The sequence below is a fragment of the Haliotis cracherodii genome, unplaced genomic scaffold, assembly GCF_022045235.1.
Source record: "Haliotis cracherodii isolate W230 unplaced genomic scaffold, xgHalCrac1.p SCAF_4, whole genome shotgun sequence".
NCBI classification, from domain to species: domain Eukaryota; kingdom Metazoa; phylum Mollusca; class Gastropoda; order Lepetellida; family Haliotidae; genus Haliotis; species Haliotis cracherodii.
Genome location: NW_027266297.1, coordinates 40,588,648 through 40,614,407, shown reverse-complemented (window position 1 = coordinate 40,614,407; position 25,760 = coordinate 40,588,648). Strand labels below are relative to the sequence as shown.

The 25,760-nt window shown below is 40.1% G+C and overlaps 1 protein-coding gene across 2 annotated transcripts in view; it reads left to right on the top strand.

The window, feature by feature from the left end:
- Positions 1–25,760, top strand: part of LOC139478343 (calcium homeostasis endoplasmic reticulum protein-like) — a 62,124-nt gene that overhangs the window by 19,606 nt on the left and 16,758 nt on the right. For both annotated transcript variants that reach the window (XM_071260778.1, XM_071260779.1), the window contains exons 2-8: positions 5,935–6,105; positions 11,690–12,579; positions 13,426–13,563; positions 14,624–14,700; positions 19,035–19,109; positions 19,644–19,755; positions 20,735–20,785. In XM_071260778.1, the coding sequence (XP_071116879.1) occupies positions 5,935–6,105; positions 11,690–12,579; positions 13,426–13,563; positions 14,624–14,700; positions 19,035–19,109; positions 19,644–19,755; positions 20,735–20,785 (1,514 nt within the window). The remainder of the gene's footprint in view (positions 1–5,934; positions 6,106–11,689; positions 12,580–13,425; positions 13,564–14,623; positions 14,701–19,034; positions 19,110–19,643; positions 19,756–20,734; positions 20,786–25,760) is intronic.

The following is a 25,760-nucleotide window of genomic DNA, read 5'->3' as shown; positions in this document are numbered from 1 at the left end:
ATTTACTTTCTATAAAGGCATTAACTGAGCATCAAATGAATGAGGGGCGGTTGGGTAGCCGAGTGGTTAAAGTGTTCACTCATCACACCGAAGACCCGGGTTCGATTCCCGACATGTGTGAAGCCCATTTCTGGTGTCCCCCACCGTGATATTGCTGGAATATTGCTAAAAGTATCCATTTTATCACAATATAGATTTTAATTATCAATGACTGGGCGCTGCCATTTGTTAAAGCGAATGCAAGTAATATGAGAGGTGGAATCTGATTGGTCAATAGGAGGAACATAGAAGGGACATATCAGGTAATGGCTGTTATGAGTATAGGAACAATTACATTGTTGCAAAACTACCTAATTGTACATACACTTACCCACACGCTGACAAATTTGCAAGGTGAAAGGATTTAGTAAGCATCATCCAATCAAATGCCCCCTTGCTGTCAACAAGGTCTTCCCTAGATTGCTGTTCTAAAGCCCAGTTTGTTGGGTTGCTGATGGGGATGACTCGAGATAACTAAATCGGCCCTGGCTAGACGACTGAAAGTTGGAGTGTTGATTCCCTTAACGCAGGGATTTTTTCTAGGATTCCAAACATTTGAAAAAAACCAATTTCATTCAAAATTGGGAATTTTTAAAAGCCTGTCTGACCCTCCGAGACAATCTATGTTGCTGATGGATGGTCAGTTTTGAAAAGTTGAATGCCTGATGGTTGGGAGTTAAAGTTACTAAGTTGACAATCGGACAATTGTCATATCTGAGAACTAACATTAAGCAGTACATTAATTATGTTTACACTTTGGTAACTTTTGTTCGTTAGTCCAGCAAATTCTGGACCGGCAGCATTTTATCTGGTGGTAATTTTCCAATGTTGCCAGTCCTACTGACTGACTGACTGAACTTTTGGGGCTGAAGCTGATATAGAAAGGTTATTTTTCTAGATTGTGTATAAATATTTGTCCACCCAATATCAAATAGCACAAGTGTTGGAGTAGCATATACTTTTATTGATATATTTGTACCCTAATTTATTTGTACTACTTGACTATTTGGCCAGTAGGTCATTCTTTGTTAATTCTGGCTTACTGGAGGTTACTTAATGATGTGCACATAATAAAGGCCATCTGTTGACAGATGGTAGGTAGTCGTGCTACACGCAAACACTGGAGCCACACTGGAGCCACGTTACTCTCCGTGTGATTCAGACTTATTGATATCCATACCTGGGGATGTGGCCGACACACGTTGACAAGTATGTGATTGATCTAATCATGTTCATAAAGAGTGACCCGAATTTGTAATGTGGGTTATGGTGTCAATGTTGGGTTGATATTGCAGCAAAAGCAATAAATATGTTGTATGAAAACTTTATTTTGATGTGTAATAAATTGATCTGGTAAGCATTGTAAATAGTACCGGTGACTTCATGATGCTCTGTCCTCAGCAACCAAAGTATCGTTAATCTGTCTGAACACGTTCAAATGGAATTGGAGTTTTTATTTAAGTAAGATGTGTTTAATGTGCCTTGCAAGGACACTCAGTTTCATGATCTAGTGCATTATTAGTTCATGATCTAGGACATTGTCTTTCATGATCTTGGACTTTTTCAGCTCATGATCTAGTGCATTATCAGTTCATGATCTAGGACATTGTCTTTCATGACCTAGGACTTTATCAGTTCTTGATCTAGGAGATGATCAGTTCAGGATTTAGTGCATTATTAGTTAATGGTCTGGGACATTATCAGGTCATGATCTAGTGCATAATCACTTTGTGATCTAAGACTTCATCAGTTCATGGTCTAGGAGATAATCAGTTCAGGATCTAGTGCATTATTAGTTAATGGTCTGGGACATTATCAGTTCATGGTCTGGGACGTTACCAGTTCATGATTTAGTACATTTTCAGTTCATGCTCTTGTGCATTATCACTTCATGATGTAGGACTTCATCAGTTCGTGATCGGGGACATTATCAGTTCATGGTCTGGGACGTTACCAGTTCATGATTTAGTACATTTTCAGTTCATGCTCTTGTGCATTATCACTTCATGATGTAGGACTTCATCAGTTCGTGATCGGGGACATTATCAGTTCATGATCTAGGACATGATGTAGGAGATTATCAGTTCATGATCTAGGACATGATGTAGGAGATTGTCAGTTCATGGTATTTGAGTAGGACATTGTCAGTTCATGATCTAGGACATTACGAGTTCATGGTCTGGGACATTATTATTTCATGATCTAGGACATGATGAGTTCATGATCTAGGATATTGTCAGTTCATGATCTAGGACATTACGAGTTCATGGTCTGGGACATTATTATTTCATGATCTAGGACATGATCAGTTCATGGTCTGGGACATTGTCAGTTCATAATGTAGGACATTGTCAGTTCATGACACAGGATCAATCATCGGCCGCATCATATCAGAAAACGCTAAAAAGACGGTACTTGCCCTAATTGTTAAAATGTGTCTGTCTGAAGATTGTCTGAAGTCAGTGGCTATGGCAACTTTTAATTTGAAAGAAATAAGATTGCAGAAATTGAAATGTCGCTATTTACATATTTAGTTGGGCTGTGTATTGACCTGGAATTTGTATTGCAATATATTGCCATACTTTAACCTGTATTGGGATACTTATTGCAATATATTGCCAATTTACATTTTCATGAGTTAATCAGGAGTTATATCCCGTATAAATGTCAGATACCATCAGTCAGTTATACTCTTGGCATAGAGAGCTCTGCAAACGGGGTATCGCTGTGAGGAGCTTGAGAGTCGTTATGTGTACACGCTAATTGATTAAAAGATTGTCAGAGGCAAGTTGTATCAGAAAGATACTATTTTCCATCTCCATATCAATTAGGAACACATAAATATACTTATTTATATTTGCCCCAATATATTGCTACATTTACAAACGTATTGCAATACATATTGCTAAAAGTTTGCACCACAATATACCGGTGTATCGGTAATACCGCACACAGAGCTCCAGATAAGCTGCGTATCTGCGTAAAATACGCATCAGAAATGCAGAAATACGCAGTAAAATAAAATCCAAGCGTATCAAATACGCAACAAACATTACAGATAAGCTACAAAAATAAAACTTGTGCGTATCATCAAAATATTGTGAAGTAACCCAGCATATTCGATTAGCAAATCAGTAACTTATTTTGAAATTATAAACGGGCATTCTGTCAACCTTGCCAAACTCCACGATGACAGTTACATCACGATCATTTGCCATCACACTTTCTTGTGGAAGTATTGTGGTATTTTTGAGTCCTATGAAGCTCTCGAACCAACACGACACCAGTTTGCAGGGACTAGATGAATAGTGTTTTTAAATATTTAACTTGAATACCCACATGTGTAAAAACTAGCGGGTAACAGAAATTTGAATACCCAGATAGAATTACTGATACCCAATTATTTTAAAATGCATGGGTAAAATACCCACAACACCAAAAGCTTATCTGGAGCTCTGACGCACACCCTTAATATTAAGCAGCGGTAGAAACTAACAGTTTTAGTCCACTAGTCCTTATAATGATAACATATAGCAAAACCCTTAAAATGGAAAATTTCTACTAGTTCTTATGATACCTTAACCATTGGGCAGTTTGGCAAGGACAGTAGGACTAGTGCCAATTTCTTACACTGTTAAGTGATAGATGCGTAAGTAAGTGTGGAAGATGCTGAGGCTGCATGCTCCAGGGATGGAGAGGTAGCACGTGGAGCGGAGTGTGATGCAGCATCGCATGATGGCGGTTGGAGGAGACTCAGCCAGTCGTAATTACCGATTGGCGCCATGAGTAGTCTTTTTAGATCTTATGCTCTATAGATTGTGTGCTTGCTAATCAGGCTAATAAGCTTTGGTAGACTGAAAGTATATATTGAGTTTGTGTTGCTGAATATATTTTATGTTTTTTAAGTTTATGTCGGATAGTTTTGGGGGTAAAATATTAATGACAATACTGCTAAAGTTCTGAATATTTTCACAGCATCATGTATATATTATTATAAACTTCTCTAAGAGAATGCTTTGTTTTCTTTATAAATGTTTGCAGATCACAGATGATTTATCATCTATGGTATAAATGTATGTGATCAATTATATTTTAAAAGTTAAGTTAAATTTTTTGGAGTTTCTAATCAATTAAAGATTAATATTTCTTAGGTACACATGATGCACACGGTACAGCAAATATATGTAATACTGCCTTTTTATAAAAAAAAATACAAACTTGTATGTCTTTTTGCTTTAGTTGGTGGAATCTGTAAACTGAAAAACAAAAATATGTCTCCTTATTTTACATCCAATGTTTGTGGCTTGGTGTGGCTACATTTCATGTTAGAGTGGGGTAGTTGAGTGGTTAATGCATTCTCTCAACATGCCAAAGGCCCAGGTTCAATTCCCTGCATGAGCACAGTGTGCGAAGCCCATCCCCATGTGTCCACCGATGTGATATCGCTGGAATATTTAGTGATGTGACACATGCATGACAACATGTATATTAAGCATGAAAAGTCATGCAATAGATTTACTTATCACCACCTCTGTGGTCTAGTGGCAGAGCGTGAGTGGAAGGTTGGGGGTTCGTTCCCCGGCTGCATCATACCAAAAGACGTTCAGAGATCAGGCATTAAGGGGCTAAAACAAGGACTGGTCAGCTCGGAGTTGTATCTCAGTAGGCTAGCACTATATAATTGACATTAGTCCAGACTAGTACAAGCAGTCACCCACACCCACACACACCATGCATGCACATCGCTATGTAAGTGCAATAATCTTGGACACGATGTTAAACCTTGTTTTTCCTCACCATATATCCAAAAGTTCAGTGATAATAATAATATTCACCTGTCCGCAACAGGGTCAAACTTCCGCGATAGACTAGGCTTAACAACAAGGGGAAAAGTGATCTTCACATGAAAGCAGGCCTTGATGTAATGTCAGATGAAATGTGAGATGAGACAGGGACATTCCCCTTTCTCTTATATATAGTCCAACTAGCTTCCAGAACTTTTCACACAGTGCCAGACTAGTCTAATGTAACTAGAAAATTACAGAAGACTCCACATGTTTCTGTAATGCTTGACATCTGTCCATGCTATTCCGGAAGTTTACAGATAATTCGAGCATCTAGATACATTAAATAGTACCACATTTCTAACAACTAATGATTGTCCAAATACAATGCAATGGGCTTCTCCTGAAACTCAACAGAAACAATGTAATACAGTTACAATCATTGTTTAACACTGCAATAAAACACTTATCATGCTTTTTGTTATTATATATCCTTCACATAAGACTATTAGCATGGTCATGGTAACACTGATAAAGTCCCTATCTGTTACGATGAAACTAGCGTGATAGATGAGCATGTTTTAGAGACTAAGCTGGATTCATCAGCTTTACTCCATGCATGTTATGCATGCTGAGTTGTTATGCATGCATAACACCATTGGTGACTCTTTTTTACAAGGACGGATCCAAATGGACTTATCAGAGACATATTAGGGCATAGGTGTCCTGGTTGTCTGAGGGGCTGCACTTCGCTGTGCAGAGTTGCATCCCTTTGGTGTGTCAGAAACCTATGCCCATGGGCATGAATCCCAGGTTACCCTGATTATATCCTTTGGTTTGTCAGCACCATACCTGTTACTGGAAATTAGGGGTGTGTGTAACAGTGTTATGTGTATTGCCTTTGATTTTATAACCAAGTTAATAAAAATTTGTATGTGCGCTAGTGCAAATATCACATCACACACACCAGTGTATTGTTTATGTCAGCCGGATGGCATTGTTGTCATCATTCGACTATTATTGTGACGTAATGTCAGAAACAAACAAACAAGCAAACACAGAAAAGTTATCACATTTCACCTTTGTAATATGTTCAATTTTCCTATTCCAGATTTAGATTTGAAAAACATCATTGACAAGCTGGCCAACTTCGTCGCCCGAAATGGTCCCGAGTTTGAACACATGACAAAGCAGAAGCAAAAAGGCAATCCTCGATTTTCCTTCCTCTTTGGTGGAGAGTTCTTCAACTACTATCAGTGCAAGGTGACAACGGAACAAGCCAGTAAGCAGATACAGTTTGATGGGTAGCCAGCTCGTGGGGAGATTCCTTGTCACTCTCAAAACCCAGCAAGTTGGTTCTGCAATGCATGCAGGCTTTATTCTTGGGTGTGATAGTGAAGTAGTGAAGGCATATTGCAAAGGCAAAACCTTTTGGGGAAGGAGTGGGTTGTGGTGTGGAGGGGTGGGGGAGGGGGCGTGTTTTGGTGGTGAAACAATTGGTTGGAGATGAAAATAAATGTATAAAACGATCTATGTAATCTTCTTAAAATTTATTTGGATCTGCAGTCGATGAAAAAAGAATTAATTGATCTTGGCCTGGTTTGGGTCTTTATAAATATGACAACTCTAAAATCTGACAGCAGCATTTCATTCTCATTTTTGTTATCAAAGTGGGAGGGGTGGGGTAGTCTAGTGGTTAAAGCTTTTGATCGTCACGCCAAACACCCGGGTTCGATTCACCACATGGGTACAATGTGTGAAGTCCATTTGTGGTGTCCCCCGGCGTGGTATTGCTAAAAGCGGCGTAAAACCATACTCACTTACTCACTGTTTGGAGAGTTTATATAGATTTCCAAAAACAAACTTATTTCATTTGTTTCAGTTTCCGCCATGATATTGCCTGAATAAAACCATACTCACTCACTGTTATCAAAGTGATCTTTACCATCGGCGGTATAAAATGACATTCTAGTTTAATTTTAGTTTGGATAGTTTCAATAACCATGGAAACATGCGTAAAGTACAGTTAATTTTTTGAATGAATAACAATAAACTAGTGTTTTTAGGGCAGTAAATCAGTGTTTGTTTAGAGCAAGAAATGAGTGGGTTTTTAAGAGCAGTAAAGGAGTTTTTGCTCAGAACACCAGCAGACTGTGCATGCGTGCGTGTGCAGTTGTCCCCCCCTTAGATTTTTTTATAGAAAACAGTTTTATTTGAATCAAGTTGGGAACAAGTTATACTTGTACAAATATTTGCCCCCCTGTCAAAAAAAGTTAACTACGGCCTTGGTACACTAAACATTTGGGTGCAGTTCACAGCTTTGAATCTTGTTTGTGACATGACTCCTCTCAAGTTAAGCTTGATCCTTTAGATATTTCCACCACAATTATTCTTGTCCCTTGATCAAGAAAAAGTGCATGAAGGATTAACAGAATAAATAAAGGGAGGCAACTCCAGTAAGTTAGTTTTGTTCCTAGTTGTATGTACTCATAGTTTGTTTCTTGTTTAATGCCACACTCAGCAATATCTCAGCTGTTTGACATTGGTCTTTAAATATTCATTGATATTGATGCTCACAATGTCAATCACTGGATTGTCTGGTCCAGACTTGATTATTTACAGACGACTGTCTCATAGCTGGAATATTGCTGAGTGCTGCGTTAAACAACAAACAAACAAACAAAAGCTGGTCATAAAGTTCTTATAGGCCTGTTAGACAATCCTATACAAGTGTTTTTACTATCTGATGTTTGAGATGCAAAGCCAAATCCCTTTTGCAAACACTTTGTATGTGTTACTGATAAAAGTTGGCTAGATGTTTTAGGCTTGTACATATACGTTCTCCCAATCCCGAACATACTGAAGTGTCGACATTCCAGGCCATGACTGTCTGCGATGAAGCTACAGACGTTACACCTGTGAATGTCTTCACATCACGAAGAGCGCACTATCAATACAGGCTTTGTTAAACATCCACTTTCTCGCCTTGAAAATTGTGTTGTAAACAGCCTAAAAAATACTTGTCAATAAAGTTTTGGCGATCAAGCTGTGCCTAGGGAGGGCCGCAATGTACGTGAATTGTTTGAAATATATGGATTATTGAGATATATTTGATTTGAGGAAATGTTTTTGCTATTGTCATTTTCGATAGGCAACACCTCTTGGCATTGAACATCCTCCCATATTTGCACAGACGCAGGAACAACGATTTAACTCGTGGCACGATCGTGTCGTATTACATATACGCCTTTGGCAGGAAATCGTGTATTTCATTTGATTTGAAGGTGCGCTTGTTATCGACACATGTGCTATTTATTGATAGTTTTGGATATGTTTGTTATCAGATTTGAGCCAAGATTGCACTGGAGTTCACACCTCCACTCCCTTTTCACCCTTTTGTGTTTGGAGTTCATGTCTATTGTCCATGCTGTCTCTTACTGTGCATATTCAGTATTGTGAAATATTTATATAGTCCATGAGATGTTCTGTATATTGATTATTGTACAATGCAGTTATAGTAGATGAGAAGATGGCTTAGTGTGCATGTTGATTATTGTATAATTCAGTTATCAGGTTATAGTAGATGAGAAGATGGTTTAATGTGCATATTGTTTATTGTGTAATTCAGTTATAGTAGATGAGAAGATGGTTTAATGTGCACATTCATTGTTGTATGATTCAGTTATAGTAGAGGAGAAGATGGTTTAATATGCACATTCATTGTTGTATGATTCAGTTATAGTAGAGGAGAAGATGGTTTAATGTGCACATTCATTGTTGTATAATTCAGTTATAGTAGAGGAGAAGATGGTTTAATGTGCACATTCATTGTTGTATAATTCAGTTATAGTAGATGAGAAGATGGTTTAATTATGCACATTCATTGTTGTATAATTCAGTTATAGTAGAGGAAAAGATGGTTTAATGTGCACATTCATTGTTGTATAATTCAGTTATAGTAGAAGAAAAGATGGTTTAATGTGCACATAGATCATGTAGATTATTGTATAATTCAGTTATAGTAAAGGAGAAGATGGTTTAATGTGCACAGAGATTATTGTATAATTCAGTTATAGTAGAGGAGAAGATGGTTTAATGTGCTTATTGATTATTGTAAAATTCAGTTGTCAGGTTACAGAAGATGAGAAGATGGTTTAATGTGCACATTCATTGTTGTATAAATATACTGTTCTTATAGAAGAGGAACTATTATAATATATCCATGATAAAAGAAGAGATGATTTTGTGCATATTATGTAATACTGGTAAACTAGATAGGGAGATTGGTATGACATATAGCATATACGCGTGGCGATGCAATAGTATGTCAGTACATCATGTTTGCAAGAAGCAGCATGTGTTATCTGGGTTTGTAACACACAACCTCAGTACCTCGTGTTTGTAACTGACAACCGCAGTACCTCACGTTTGTAAGAGACAACCTCAGTACCTCGTATTTGTAACTGACAACCGCAGTACCTCACGTTTGTAAGAGACAATCCCAGTACCTTGTGTTTGTTGCAGGCAACCCCTGTACTTCGTGTTTGTAAGAGGCAACTCCACTACCTCGTGTTTGTAACAAACAACTGCAGTACCTTGTGTTTGCACATTGCTTTAAACAAATGTTAAATGCAGTTAGCAATCTAAGTGTAAAAGTATATATAATAAAACTAATTTCACATTATTGGTCCCAGTATCAATAAATTAAAGTAACTTTTTATAAATATATTTAAATATTATCACAAGTAATAACCTTGATTTGGAAAAATTAAATTGTGAACGTTTGCTGCAGACCTGGGGCTGAATGGTGCCCTCACCTGGCAACGCCTAGATTAATTCCTTGCAATATCAGGCTTGTGCCTTGTCACACAGCAGGACAACGCAACCGCTAATTGTTGCACAACCTTTCTGTTCACAATAGTACATCCTGCGATTTGCCTGTCATGTGTTGTAAGTCTTTATTTGTTGAAGGCTGTTACAACAACACACACAGCAGAATGCTCGAATCCATCAAGGAAATGTTTGTGTCAACAAAAGTAAATACCTGCGAGATGTGGCGGAAGTGAGGCCCGCGAGCTGAACACACCACAGTGTTGTCACTTTCATAAAGTCATTCTCCAGGGCAGCTTCCCGGTCCTGGCAAGTTTAGTTGTTGCCGTCTTCACCTACTCCACCTAAACCACTGACGTTTCTTGGACGATACGGAAATACAATCGTATTCTTTCAATGATTGATCAAAGGACTGAAAAAGATAACAAAAGTACTTTATAAAAAAAACTTGGTTGTTTTAATTTATCATTAGACATTCATGTTTCTCTAGAAAAAACTTTGCAAAAGAATAAGTAAATGTATGGTAAGTATTAAGAAATGGAGGATACTCAGATTTGGTGTTGACAAATATGTTGTTTATCTCTTCAAGTGGGGTGGTTGGTATTGATGGATTATTATCATCACCAGATGATAAAGCAACATATTTGACAACGTCATTAAATCTTCTATTTATTATAGAATTCAAGTTGATTTTGCGATTAGGTATTTCCTGCAAGCAAAACCGAAGACCAGTACATTCCTAATGTGTTGGCATGGTTCTTTGATGCATAGACAAATGTTACAAACTGTCAGTTGTTAGGGAATACTTGTTACAGTAATACTAGCAATACATTCATCGTGTCACCAATACAGAAGGAACAAAACAGATACCATCATTTGGAAGACAATGTTTAGGAACACACAACAGGTCAGACAACTGCCCCTTTCAAGTGTCAAGTGTCATTCAGGGGCGGTAGGGTAGCCTAATGGTTAGGGTGTTCGCTCGTCACGCCAAAGACCTGGGTTCGATTCCCGACGTGGGTACAATGTGTGAAGCCCATTTCTGGTGTCCCCTGCCGTGATATTGCTTGAATATTGCTAAAAGCGGCGTAAAACCATACTCACTCACTCACTCACTCAAGTGTCATTATCCCACATCAAGTAGTGAGTGAGCGAGTCAATTATGAGTTGTAGCAGGATCGCTCGGGGTACATGGGGTATTATGCATCCTGCGTTAGGTTTGAAACCTAATAAGGGCCTCATAAAACACCATGTTGTACCCCTTTATCTTAGCGACTTGTTTTAATGTGACATTGTAAAAGAATTAACAGAAATTCAAAATTGATAGAATACAGCTGTTCGATGGATATGAGGTTAACTTGTGCAATGTCACCTGACTTCCACTGACTTGGAAAAAGTGTGCAGCTTTTTGCTTGGAAGCAGGGTATAAGGGATTTATTCTGCCTCTGAGAAATCCACATGCAGCCTATATTGCTTGTGGTGGGGTATGGGGGAATACATCTCTTATACCCCGTCATTTAATTACTATGTTAAGGGGCTAGAGTTGCATGTACAAATGATTAATAAACATCAGAAAATGGACCGTGTAATGATAGATGGAATATCAGAAGCTCTGCCTAAGTAATGTCTACTAGGCCTGTACACACCACGACCCGTTAGACCAGGCACATGGTCCTGTAGGGTCTGGTGTAAAATAGTGCACCTAATGTGAAATAGATAACGTCAATGAAAAATAAAAGGAAAAAAAAGAATTGGCTTCATACATTGTACCTGTAACTTAAAGTTTTATGAACAGTCTGCTGTGACATAGCATGAATATTGCTGACTGCAATGTCAATAAGCATCACTCTCTTACTCACACACTCTTTCACTCATTCAAACACTTGTTCATTTATCATATCTGGTGTTTTGATTTATTTAGATTAATCATTGTTACAAGTTTCAGATTGGGTTGATCTACATGCTATTGTATTGGGTCAAATACTAATGTAAGTAAAGACTAATGATGCTAGTAACACTCTTGTCCTCTTTTACAGTATTCAACCAACAAAAGCAGAAGTTAGCCCAACAGCAGCAAGCATTACAGCAAGTCATATCCCAGCAGGGTTTGCAGCCAACACCATGGCAACAGAATCCAGTTCTTACACAAAACCAGCCCTTGCCACAAAACCCCTCTTTGGCACAAAGTCAAGCACTGGGACCAAATCCTGGCATGGGACCTGTTTCAGGAATAGGACCTAACCCAGGACTTGGCCCAAACCCTGGAATGGGGCCTAACCCAGGACTTGGCCCAAATTCTGGAATGGGGCCTAACCTGGGACTTGGCCCAAATTCTGGAATGGGCCCAAACCCGGAACTTGGCCCAAACCCTGGAATGGGGCCAAACCCGGGACTTGGCCCAAACCCTGGAATGGGGCCTAACCCTAGAATGGGGCATAACCCGGGACTTGGCCCAAACCCTGGAATGGGGCCTAACCCGGGACTTGGCTCAAACCCAGGAATGGGGCCTAACCCGGGACTTGGCTCAAACCCAGGAATGGGGCCTAACCCGGGACTTGGCCCAAACCCTGGAATGGGCCCGAACCCTGGGATGGGACCTGGTCCTGGAATGGGGCCAAACCCGGGGCTTGGCCCAAACCCTGGACTGGGCCCAAACCCTGGAATGGGACCTGGTCCTGGTATGGTCCCAAACTCTGGAATGGGACCTAGTCCTGGACCAAATCCGGGAATGGGGCCGAGTCCAGGAATGGGGCCGAGTCCAGGAATGGGGCCTAGTCCAGGACTCTCACAGACTTTGCCACTGGAGCAGCAGATATCAGCAATACAACTAAAGATTCAGCAGCATCAGACGCACACAGCGGAGCAGGTGAAGCAGAGCGAGGCCAACTTGGCAGCACAGTACCAGAGCCTCACCCAGCAACAACAGGTAAAGTACTAGGGTCTCGCCCAGCAACAACCGGTAAAGTTATAATCTCACCCAGCAACAACAGGTAACGTACCAGAGCCTTACCCAGCAACAACAGGTAAAGTACCAGGGTCTCACCCAGCAACAACCGGTAACGTACCAGGGTCTCACCCAGCAACAACCGGTAAAGTTACAATCTCACCCAGCAACGTACCAGGGTCTCACCCAGCAACGTACCAGGGTCTCACCCAGCAACAACAGGTAAAGTACCAGGGTCTCACCCAGCAACAAAGGTAACGTACTAGAGTCTCACCCAGCAACAACAGGTAACATACCAGAGCCTCACCCAGCAACAACAGGTAAAGTACCAGGGTCTCACCCAGCAACAACAGGTAACGTACCAGAGCCTCACCCAGCAACAACAGGTAAAGTACCAGGGTCTCACCCAGCAACAACAGGGAACATACCAGGGTCTCACCCAGCAACAACAGGTAACGTACTAGAGTCTCACCCAGCAACAACAGGTAAAGTTACAATCTCACCCAGCAACAACAGGTAAAGTACCAAACAAAACAAACATAGTACCAAATCTCACCCTTAAGACAGATGTAGTACCAAATCTCACCCTTAAGACAGATGTAGTACCCAAGTCTAACTCTTAACAACATATATAGTACCCAAGTCTCACCTTTTAAACAAGTAAAGTGCCAGAGTTTCACCTTTAAAAAACATATCATGTACCCAAGTCTCACCCTTAACAAGTTCAGAACCAGAGTTGTAACATCATTATTACTATTTATTTTTAATATGGAAACTCATTCTAATAGTGTGATTGTAATGTGATAATTTCTTTGTTTTCTACCTCAGCACCAGATTGATGAAGCAATATCAAACTCCCGAGACAAGAAACTGAACCAGTTGTGTATGGAGTGTGAGATAAAGATGGAGGAGCTTGACCGAACTGTGCAGCCTATCATCGACTCCTGCACTAAGGATTCTATCCTGGTAGGTCACCTCTATTCTATTCTATCCCGGTAGATCACCTCTATTCTATTCTATCCCGGTAGGTCACCTGTATTCTATTCTATCCCGGTAAATCACCTCTATTCTATTCTATCCCGGTAGGTCACCTCTATTCTTTTTTATCCCGGTAGGTCAACTCTATTCTATTCTATCCTGGTAGGTCACCTGTATTCTATTCTATCCCGGTAGGTCAACTCTATTCTTTTCTATCCTGGTAGGTCACCTGTATTCTATTCTTTCCCGGTAGGTCAACTCTATTCTATTCTATCCCAGTAGGTCACCTATATTCCCCTCTGGACTGCCTCCGTGGTCTAGTGGTAGAGTGTCCACCCGGAGAGCGGAAGCCCCGGGCTTTGATCGCGTCATACCAAAAGACGTTAAAAGATGATACTTGATGTTACCCTGTCTGGCGCTCAGGATTAAGGGGCTAAAACAAGGACTGGTCGGCTCGGAGTCAGTATACTGTGTCTTGGTGGGGTTTTCATGTTAAACTGCGGCATGGTATCTCAGTGAGCTAGCACTATAAATCGGCATCAGTCCAGACTAGTACACCACCTATCCCCCTCTATCCTGGTAGTGGTAGGTCACCTCTATTCTGCTCTATCCTGGTAGGTCACCTTTCTTCTACTCTATTCTGGTAGGTCGCCTCTATTCTACTCTACCGTGGGTAGTCAACCTCTATTCTACTCTTTCTGGTAGGTCACCTTTCTTCTACTCTATTCTGGTAGGTCGCCTCTATTCTACTCTACCGTGGGTAGTCAACCTCTATTCTACTCTTTCTGGTAGGTCACCTTTCTTCTACTCTATTCTGGTAGGTCACCTCTATTCTACGCTATCCTATTGTTTTGTTATGGTATGGTTGTACAACTTTAATAAAGACAGCTATACTTCATTTCTGTGGTTGTACTGATATATGTTAGTTGTATAATGATAACCTCTTGGTCAATGTGTCACGGGCATTCAACCTGGTGCGCAAGGGGCAGGGTCTTGACATATGATTACATTTTCTTCTCATGTTAACATTTGGGTCCTTGTGTTTCAGCATGGCAAGAACTGGCTGATGCTGCACTGTGTGACCCAGGACCATTGCAACCTGATCAGTCAGTACTTGCTCAAGAGGTGAGGAGTTGACCTGCATCACACAGCATGCCTCGCCCGCAATGCAAAATAATAGGTTTCGGCGGAATCCTGGGACACAATATGTCTCCTGTCTCCATTGCTTGTGGAGATTCCAGGACACAATATGTCCGCTGTCTCCATTGCTTGTGGAGATTCCAGGACACAATATGTCTCCTGTCTACATTGCTTGTGGAGATTCCAGGACACAATATGTCTGCTGTCTCCATTGCTTGTGGAGATTCCAGGACACAATATGTCCGCTGTCTCCATTGCTTGTGGAGATTCCAGGACACAATATGTCCGCTGTCTCCATTGCTTGTGGAGATTCCAGGACACAATATGTCCGCTGTCTCCATTGCTTGTGGAGATTCCAGGACACAATATGTCCGCTGTCTCCATTTCTCGTGGAGATTCCAGGACACAATATGTCCGCTGTCTCCATTACTTGTGGAGATTCCAGGACACAATATGTCCTCTGTCTTCATTGCTTGTGGAGATTCCAGGACACAATATGTCTCGTCTCCATTGCTTGTAGACATAATATGTCCCCTGTCTCCATTGCTTGTGGAGATTCCAGGACACAATATGTCTCCAGTCTCCATTGCTTGTGGAGATTCCAGGACACAATATGTCCGCTGTCTCCATTGCTTGTGGAGATTCCAGGACACAATATGTCTCCTGTCTCCATTGCTTGTGGAGATTCCAGGACACAATATGTCCGCTGTCTCCATTGCTTGTGGAGATTCCAGGACACAATATGTCTCCTGTCTCCATTGCTTGTAGACACAATATGTCCGCTGTCTCCATTGCTTGTGGAGATTCCAGGACACAATATGTCCGCTGTCTCCATTGCTTGTGGAGATTCCAGGACACAATATGTCCGCTGTCTCCATTGCTTGTGGAGATTCCAGGACACAATATGTCTCCTGTCTCCATTGCTTGTGGAGATTCCAGGACACAATATGTCCGCTGTCTCCATTGCTTGTGGAGATTCCAGGACACAATATGTCCGCTGTCTCCATTGCTTGTAGACACAATATGTCCGCTGTCTCCATTGCTTGTGGAGATTCCAGGACACAATATGTCCGCTGTCTCCATTGCTTGTGGAGATTCCAGGACACAATATGTCCGCTGTCTCCATTGCTTGTGGAGATTCCAGGACACAATATGTCCGCTGTCTCCATTGCTTGTGGAGATTCCAGGACACAATATGTCCGCTGTCTCCATTGCTTGTGGAGATTCCAGGACACATTATGTCCGCTGTCTCCATTGCTTGTGGAGATTCCAGGACACAATATGTCTCCTGTCTCCATTGCTTGTGGAGATTCCAGGACACAATATGTCTCCTGTCTCCATTGCTTGTAGACATAAAATGTCCGCTGTCTCCATTGCTTGTGGAGATTCCAGGACATAATATGTCCCCTGTCTCCATTGCTTGTGGAGATTCCAGGACACAATATGTCCCCTGTCTCCATTGCTTGTGGAGATTCCAGGACACAATATGTACCCTGTCTCCATTGCTTGTAGACACAATATGTCCGCTGTCTCCATTGCTTGTGGAGATTCCAGGACACAATATGTCCCCCGTCTCCATTGCTTGTAGACACAATATGTCCGCTGTCTCCATTGCTTGTGGAGATTCCAGGACACAATATGTCCGCTGTCTCCATTGCTTGTAGACACAATATGTCCGCTGTCTCCATTGCTTGTGGAGATTCCAGGACACAATATGTCCGCTGTCTCCATTGCTTGTGGAGATTCCAGGACACAATATGTCCGCTGTCTCCATTGCTTGTGGAGATTCCAGGACACAATATGTCCCCTGTCTCCATTGCTTGTGGAGATTCCAGGACACAATATGTCCGCTGTCTCCATTGCTTGTGGAGATTCCAGGACACAATATGTCCGCTGTCTCCATTGCTTGTGGAGATTCCAGGACACAATATGTCTCCTGTCTCCATTGCTTGTGGAGATTCCAGGACACAATATGTCCCCTGTCTCCATTGCTTGTGGAGATTCCAGGACACAATATGTCTCCTGTCTCCATTGCTTGTGGAGATTCCAGGACACAATATGTCCGCTCTCCATTGCTTGTGGAGATTCCAGGACACAATATGTCTCCTGTCTCCATTGCTTGTGGAGAATCCAGGACACAATATGTCCGCTGTCTCCATTGCTTGTGGAGATTCCAGGACACAATATGTCTCCTGTCTCCATTGCTTGTGGAGATTCCAGGACACAATATGTCCGCTGTCTCCATTGCTTGTGGAGATTCCAGGACACAATATGTCCGCTGTCTCCATTGCTTGTGGAGATTTCAGGACACAATATGTCTCCTGTCTCCATTGCTTGTGGAGATTTCAGGACATACTGACTATGCTTGTCGTAAAAGGCGACTAACGGGATCGGATGGTCAGGCTCGCTGACTTGGTTGATGCATGTCATCGATCTCAATTGCGTGGATCGATGTTCATGATATCAATCACTGGATTGTCTTGTCCAGACTTGATTATTTACAGACTGACGTCATATAGCTGCGCCGCTCTTTCAAAGTCCAAATGTTAAAAAAAAATAAAAATGAAAATTACCCTTTTTTTTATTACCGCCGATCTTTTCGACAAAAAGTTCAAACAAAAAAAGATTTCTTTTCCTCGTCGAGCTTAAAGCAAAGGGAAGTCACTCTGATATTTCTTGCTGGGATCCTTCTTTATACCATCAAAGCTTGTCAACGCAAAGCGCAGTGGTGACCAGTTTAACTATTTCAACACTGTTGGCCGTTCAAAGCCACAAGTAACACCGCACGGTAAACCGTCCAAGCCACGTCAAAATAGTTTATAATTATATTAACCTACTTGTCATATCATTCATTTATTAAATCTATCACATTTCACAATGTCTGAAATACCTATTCCATTTGATTTTATCATTTTTTATCTATAGATTAAAAATATATTCACTTGACACTATTTCCCGCAATGTTATTGAAAATAAAATTCTCGGACACACTTCGACAAGGGTCCTCACGGGCTGAAACGTCTTTATTTACAAAGTAATAAAATCATCAAAAATGTATCTATAAAAGTTGCCAAACTGACATCTTAGTTATTATTTCCAACTTTTCGTGCGATCGCATATCGTAAGTCAAATGACATCTCGGCTTTCGTCGCCTGGATTTCTCGGCTCGGACACGATGTCTTAATGCCAAAATATATGCATAAGAAATCTTTGTCACAGCTCGTAACCTAGCTCTATGCATCCATAAAGTTCCATATTTTTAATATAGATCGCGATTTCATGCTAAAACGTTCAGAATAACATGATTTAACACAAACCTTTCGCCAAAGTCTGAAAATTATCTTTGCTGTAATTTGATTAGCTGCCTTAGGTCACGTGCTTAAATTTGACTAATCACGAACCTTGTAGCGGATTTTGTCGGTGAAACAATATAAGTTTTTTTAATGTATACTGACATGGCAGGACGTATGTGTTATTCATACGAAGCTTTGAAAACCGAGGTATTTCCTCATGTTAGTGAGCGGACAGCCACTATCATCGGGAAATGGGGGATGACAGATATTATTTGTAATTCTTTTTAAAATAATGTTCAACGTAAACAAATGAAAATTAAAAAGAAATAGGTAAGTGGATTTTATGAATTCTTATATTTGCCGAAAAAATCGTTAGATTTGCGCTAAATTTGGACGTTATGAATGTTTTAGCTTACATTATTATTTATTTAAAACGAACTTTATTTAGTTGTTCATGAATTATTTAAATAATGAAATACACATAACTTTCATATTTATAAACAATAGGATTGATTAGACCTTTCAAATAGTGTATGGCCAAACATGTAGTAGCAAAGATGTTAATTTCAGCAGATAATTCATTGATAAATGTTGGTTTCATTTATCACACAACAGTCTCTGGGAACTTGGTGTCACAGCAGTAATCTTCTGGTTGGCTGGTGTTGAAAGAGTTAAACGTTGCCCATGCATTTGCAGCCAAAATAGCAGCGTTTTTCATGCATTTCCACTCATGACATGAATATTGTTATGTTGTCATCCCTGCACAAGCTGAGTGCAAGGGATATAATAAAATGTTCTTGAAAAATTGAGTTATTTTACTTTTATTACGACAGGATATTTTTTTTCATACCTACCTAACTTTTTAGGACAAAATTCAGGTAAAAAAAATGTGAGAGGCTTTTTTTTCTTTTTTTTTTAATTGGCCTGCCTCACTTTTGAAATGAGTTTGAAATCCGTAAACCAAGAAATAAAAAAAGTGTCGCCTTATCCATGTCAGAAACATAAGGTTGTCTTTTTTTCTTCCAGAATCACTTCCAAAGAAGCGTCCTTTAGTTTGAGGCTGCATTTGATCTATCTGATTAACGATCTTCTCCATCATTGGTAAGTAGACATGGAGTGAATATTACGTTCAGTGTCACGATTTTCACTGAGGATTCATAATGTATCTCAAACTTACAGATATTGATCAGGAGGAAATTACTTTTAACAGACTCATCGACAAATATAAATTTTGCTTCATACTCATTGGCTAATTTAAGGCTATTGTTTTAATGGTTTGCAAAGCTGCCAGTGAAAACGTGAAGTTGTGTTAGTACCAGTTAATCTGTCCATATCAAGTATTGCCATTTCAGCCATAGGAAAATTCTTGATGTACAGTATTGATACCAAGATATGATTTAATATTACAATTTGTCTGTATAGAAACATTATATATAAATCTACCAGATGTACTAGAGAAACAAACTGCTGAATGTACAACAAGGCGATTTGAATATATACCATGCTGATCTTAATGTAACATGTTCCATGTATACTTTGTATTTGAAATGATGGGAATAAAAGAAAAGAAAAAAAGTATTGATATTTCTGTCAGTTTTGAGGTTTTTTATTTTATGCCCAGTATTGTTCATTCAGTCAGAGGAAGAGCGTTGAGGAGCTGAAGCATGCGCTGGAGAGAGTGGTCATCCCCATTTTCTGTGCTGCCTGTCTTGGAGTAGACGAGGAACGCCGACAGAAACTAACCAAGGTATTCAGAAAGCTGGTACCATGTCACCGATGGCATCTCAAAAGTTGTTTCTCGTTTACTGTTTATCCTTCTTTTTGTCTGTTCTTTCAGTTTTTACCTCCAACCTTACTTCCGCATTCATTTAACATACAAGGCTATGTACATGTATGTCATTAATAATATGCAACTTTTCTTTTGTGACTTTCATTTTAATGTGATTTGGAAAATGTATTAAATATTATTGAACTTATATTATGACAATAATATGTCGCCACTCGTCAGTAATACTGTTGTTATTTTTTAACCAGATAAGAAGGTGATTTGTGATCAATAAATTCATAAAAGAGGATTAACTAATCTTTAATCAGGTCATATTCTAATACCACAGAATGCTTGGTGAGCTGAAAGAAAAAGCAAGGTTGATAAGCCTGTGATGATATCATTGCTAGGGAGACAACTCTGTGTTTCATGTGCAATGTTATTTCATATAAATGGAAATACCGTATTCGACGTGATAAGCGCCCCGCTCTAATAAGCGCCCACAGCAATATTTGCTAATATATTGGCTAGTGAACAATCCCAATTAGCACCCCTTCCGATTGATCAATGAACACTTATTTATTCGTGTATAATATGCACTCGTGTGTTATATGCACCCTTAATTATGGGCAATTAAATTCTTGAAAATATATCTGTCATGTATAATACGCACAGACTTTTCATTTGTTTCTTTTCAGACTGTCACCATAAATCACGAAATTTACGATCTTTCAATTCTGTATTTATTTCTCACCAAAATTCTATTCTAATAAGAGCCCCCTATTTCTAATTTTGAGAGCGCCCTGGGCGCTTATTACGTTGAATACGGTACTCCATCCTACTTTAGTTGGATAAAGGAGAAGGATTTGTATTCACTGTTGATATTCATGTGAGGGATGAAATGTATGCTTTAATATTTACTAATAACTAGTGATTTATTATATATGATTGTTTTTTATAGCTGCTGTCTCTCTGGGAACACAATAAATATTTTGATCAAGACACAATTGAGGTAGGTGAAGCATAGGCAGAGTGGGTGAGTGAGTTAGTGGGTGGGTGAGTGAGTGGGTGGGTGGGTTTTTGAGTGAGTGAGTGAGTGAGACTGCTGTTATTTGTCAGCAGGATTCCAGCTAAGTCACAACAGTGTTACAATTCATCTAGAATGAGGAGTTATCTCCCCTTGGTACCCATCTCTAACGGTCTCATTGCGTTCAGGACAACATTTGGCAGCAGGCATCTGTACCATCAGGATGCAATGTTATATAACCTGCAGGGTCCTCCATTGTATCCACCTAATCCTCATTTAGTCGGGTTAGGCTTTGGTACAGAGGACCTTACCCTTGGCCATGTCTGTATAATTAATATTCCTTGGGACATTTTATCATGGAGATGACTCCTCAAACTAGATGAAGTGTAATAAAATCTGCCTCCTTGACTTTCTTCCTGACTTGTGAGTGAGTGAGTGAGTTGGGTTTAACGCCGCTTTTAACAGTATTCCAGTTATATCACGGTGTGTCAGCCTAATGTGGGAGGAAAGCCCTAAGTGATGCAGGTGTCAGACGTTTACCACTTCGGTGAAACCCACGAGCACGGGTATGGTGCTGACAAACCTAGAAACATAATCAGGGCTAATCGGGAATCGAACCCACAATCATAGGTTTCTGGCGTGCCCAAGGGATGCAACTCTGCACAGCAAATCGCGGCGCCTTAGACGACTGAGCCACCCGTGCCCCCTCCTGACTTATGAGAAGGATGTGTGTGGCATTAGGGAGAGTCTGTAAGTCGGTTAGATACATTGGGACTGTAAGACACAGCTTTGTTTAGAAATGCATGATGTAATGTGATAGACCAAACAGAATTGGGCAAGTCTATTTGGCCCTCTTCTGACCAGGAAATTAGGGCTTTTAGGGTCAAGGTGAAGTTCAGGTCAATGTCAAACTCAATACGTTTGATTGAGGAATTAATGAATATTCATTTAGAACACCCACGTCTGAGGCCTTAATTCTTAAACTGATCTTTCTCTCCTTTAAACTTTGATTTCATCACATACCATTTTATTTTTAATTTCAATATGGTTAGTATTTCTCCGACAGTTTAAAAAAAAAATTAATTTAATTAGATTACTTATGCAGAAAGTAAACTGGTTAAACTGAATTCAACATTAACAAAACATACAACTATATGGATAACAACTTCTGATTTATTGCAAATAGCGATATTTTGATGTAGATTGATAATGGTGTAAGAATGTCGTCCAGTGACGTTCATCGAAAATGAAGAAAATTGTGAGAGCTATTTTTAAGTTGTTTTCCGGGCAACTGCTTCTGTTTGTTGGAATGCTAGTGACATATTGTGAATAGTTAGTTGAATTTTTAGTTACATTTGGTGTTTTTTGTCTTGCTTCCATGTTCTCTAGGGCCTGAAGGTGAGCTTTTTTTGGCTGGAATGTCAATCTAGCTTGTCTAGCTTTCTGTCGGAGGGCGCTCTGTTCTTTAAGGAAATGTGTACAGTGATCTGAAATTGATGTAAAAAATATATAGTGAATTAGTTTTTTAAGATCTGTGCATGTATCCCGGCACAAAAATACCTGTCCATGAAGATCCATGCTTGTCGTAAGAGCATTATACAAGAAACAAACAAACAAATACTCATGGTTTCCATGGTACCCAGTAGGATGGGTTTCACATAATGTGAATGCAAAACTTTCTTTACATACTGCCAAGGGAGCTGAGAATGCACGCTGTTGCCTTGACGAGAGTTACACTTTTTGAGCTATCCCATCTTAGATGTTGAATGTTTCATAAGCGGACTGTTATTGTGATCACACATTACACACATTCCTTTGTTGACACTGATAATTCTTCAGATACGCACATTTACATTGTAATTTCAAATTTTCGCATCTTTGCTTTTTCTCTTTCTACTTGTTTCATCTCTTGTTCTTTGATAGTGTCAACAGTTTTTTATTTGCCCACATTATTTGGAGATAAACATTTATCTATCAGAGTTCTTCCGAAATTCATGATATGGCACAGCACAAGCTAAGTAACTCAACTGGGTTCTGTCTAGTCATACTGTCTACTGATCATGAACGATCTTAGTTGCAAGAAAGAGTAACTGCAAACATTCATGACAGATTCCTGAGGACTATACCAGAATGATTCTACTTAATGTTTAATTCGACCTGTTACGGTCCGAGTGAGAATAGGTCTTCAGCAACCCATGTTTGCTGTAAAATGCAACTAAGCTTGTTGTAAGAGGTGACTAACGGGATCGGGTGGTCAGGCTCGTTGACTTCGTTGATGCATGTCATGGTATCCCAATTGCCATGATTGCGGGGATCGATGCTCATGATATCAATCACTGGATTGTCTGGTTCAGACTCGATTATTTACAAACCGCCGTCATATAGCTGGAATATTGCTGAGTGCGCATTAAACAACAAACAAACGAACAAAACAAACTGATACTTAATTCACTGGACCACTGCCCAATACCAGTGATGATGCTGGATACCTTTCTTAGTCAAAATATACAGTATTATATTTCTGGTCTTTTGATTTTGCCCAAGATGATGCGATGACACTGGCAGGTTTTTTTCTTCTTCTTTTTATTTTAGACAAGTTCATTTACATGATTTTAGCATTGGGAGGTAAAACATTGTTGTCTCCAGTAATAAATCATTAAATGCCCTTTTTGCAGCAATTCATAATAGTCCAGTAAAGTGTCTTAGCTGCTCTAATGAATCTTCACAACTTGCACACACACAACCTGCCCAGACATGAGAGGCATAGTGTGTCAGTTGCAGTTTGTACGTTCGTTTTTGGAAAGCAGGTTAAAGTTACCAGGCCAGTGACGCAGATGGGGACCACAATCTCATTAAAATCAGATCTTAGTTTTCGCTACCGCTAAACAAAGATCTGAGGACATCCCATAACGGTCACTACAGAATGACCTTTCACGAATTTTGACCGTCCAATGAAATTACTGACAAGAAATCGACATTAGCCAATCAGAAGGCAGCTTTCTCGAGCTTTACGACACCAGTTTGAAACTGGCGACTACGCTTCGAAACATATTTTGACGTATTCTCGATTAAAACATTTAAAATTGATAAGAAGAACGTTCTGGAATGGCTTAGAGATGGCCTAGATTGTATGGATGTAATCATAAAACCCGTAACTGTCATTCGGAATACCCCGTGTTAAATATTTCGTGGTTGCATGATTAGAAAACACATTCCGACTGTCACTGATTGGTTCGATGAAAGGTCGTTCTGACGTGACCCGTAATGGGATGTCCTCAGATCTTTGTTTAGCGATAGCGAGATCTAGGATCTGGTTATAATGAGATTGATGGGGACCAGAAACATATAGGCATCACTGACAGGAGGTTGGGTACTCCATGGAAGTAGATATGCCGTTTGAAATACTTGCCACATGAAACAAAGCATTTAATTGGCTTTATGAAAATTATTGTATAGCCTATGCTGCTGACAATAGTAAAGCACAGCTGGCATGCTGTGTAACACGATTTTTGAAGTGCTTATGAGCTTGTTTGGTTATGAGCGCTTATCAAGGTTTATGACATACTTCCCTAAGATTAACCCATCCCCACCCCATACAAAGAAGAAACAAAACAACTTCTTTCAGAAGCATACTATTTCCTTGGAAGTTTCTTTTTTGAGATCACAAGATGGACACAGATTTTGAAAAAGATCCACTTTCTTGTAATTGTACCTTGCCAGCTGGACTGAGAACTAGGGCTGGGACGGGCAAGTCGGGTACTTGGGTCAGATGGGTACTGAGCAGTATCCAGGTACCCACAGGATTTCCCAGACCCGTGGTTAGTCACGTGAAATATTGTTTTATGACAAAAATTATCTAGAATTCTATGGTTAAACTACAAGTCACTAATTTTCACATTTCTTTGACTATGTACCCATTCGACTTTTATATGTTTAAATAGAATTAAAACTTAATCAACTTCAGTGTATGCATGACCAGATCATTAATATGTGTATCTAAATACATTTTGCTAAGGCTACAGTCAAACTATTCCCAATGAGACATTTTCTACCCAACTCTTGAGACCTACAGTGGGTATCCAGGTAGGGTCAGGTAATAGCAGGGTGGGTACCCGGGTAGGGTCAGGTAATAGCAGGGTGGGTACCCAGGTAGGGTCAGGTAATAGCAGGGTGGGTACCCAGGTAGTAAATTTGGACTCGTCCCCACCCTACTGAGCACGAATGTTCCCTTGTTGGGGGAGTGGATTAACTGTATTGCTGATGTTTCTGTACTAGCTAATGCCCTGTACATAATTCCCAATCTCCAAAAGGACCGCCTCCGTGGTCTAGTGGTATAGCGACCGCCCGGCGAGCGGAAGGTCCTGAGTTCGATCCCCGGCAGCGTCATACCAAAAGACGTTAAATGATGATACTTGTTGTTACCCTGTCTGGCGCTTGGCATTAAGGGGCTAAAACAAGGACTGGTCGGCTCGGAGTCAGTATACTGTCTCTGAGTGGGGTATTCATGTTAAACTGCGGCATGGTATCTCAGTGAGCTAGCACTATAAATCGGCATCAGTCCGGTCTAGTACAAGCAGCCACACACACACACACACACACACACACACATGTGCATGCACGTCGCTATATAAGTGCAATAATCTTGGACGCGACTTTGAACCCCATTTCACCTCACCTCACCCAATCTCAAAACCAACTCTTTTCTTGCTATGCTTGGATGGCACAAAGTCATTGTCTCTCACTTGAATGTTCAATGAGATGTGGTGTATCTTTGGCTGGGAGGCTTTGTTGAGTGGGTGCTCTGAACATTATGTTTCAACACAACGCTGGGCAGGACATCTATTTGTTGTTGTTTTGTTTTGTTTTGTTTTTGTTTTTGTGTATGATTTTCCGTGTCATATTTGCCTAAGAGTAGCTAGGTGAAGGTATTTCTTTTTAAGTTCCACTGGGGATGGTTACC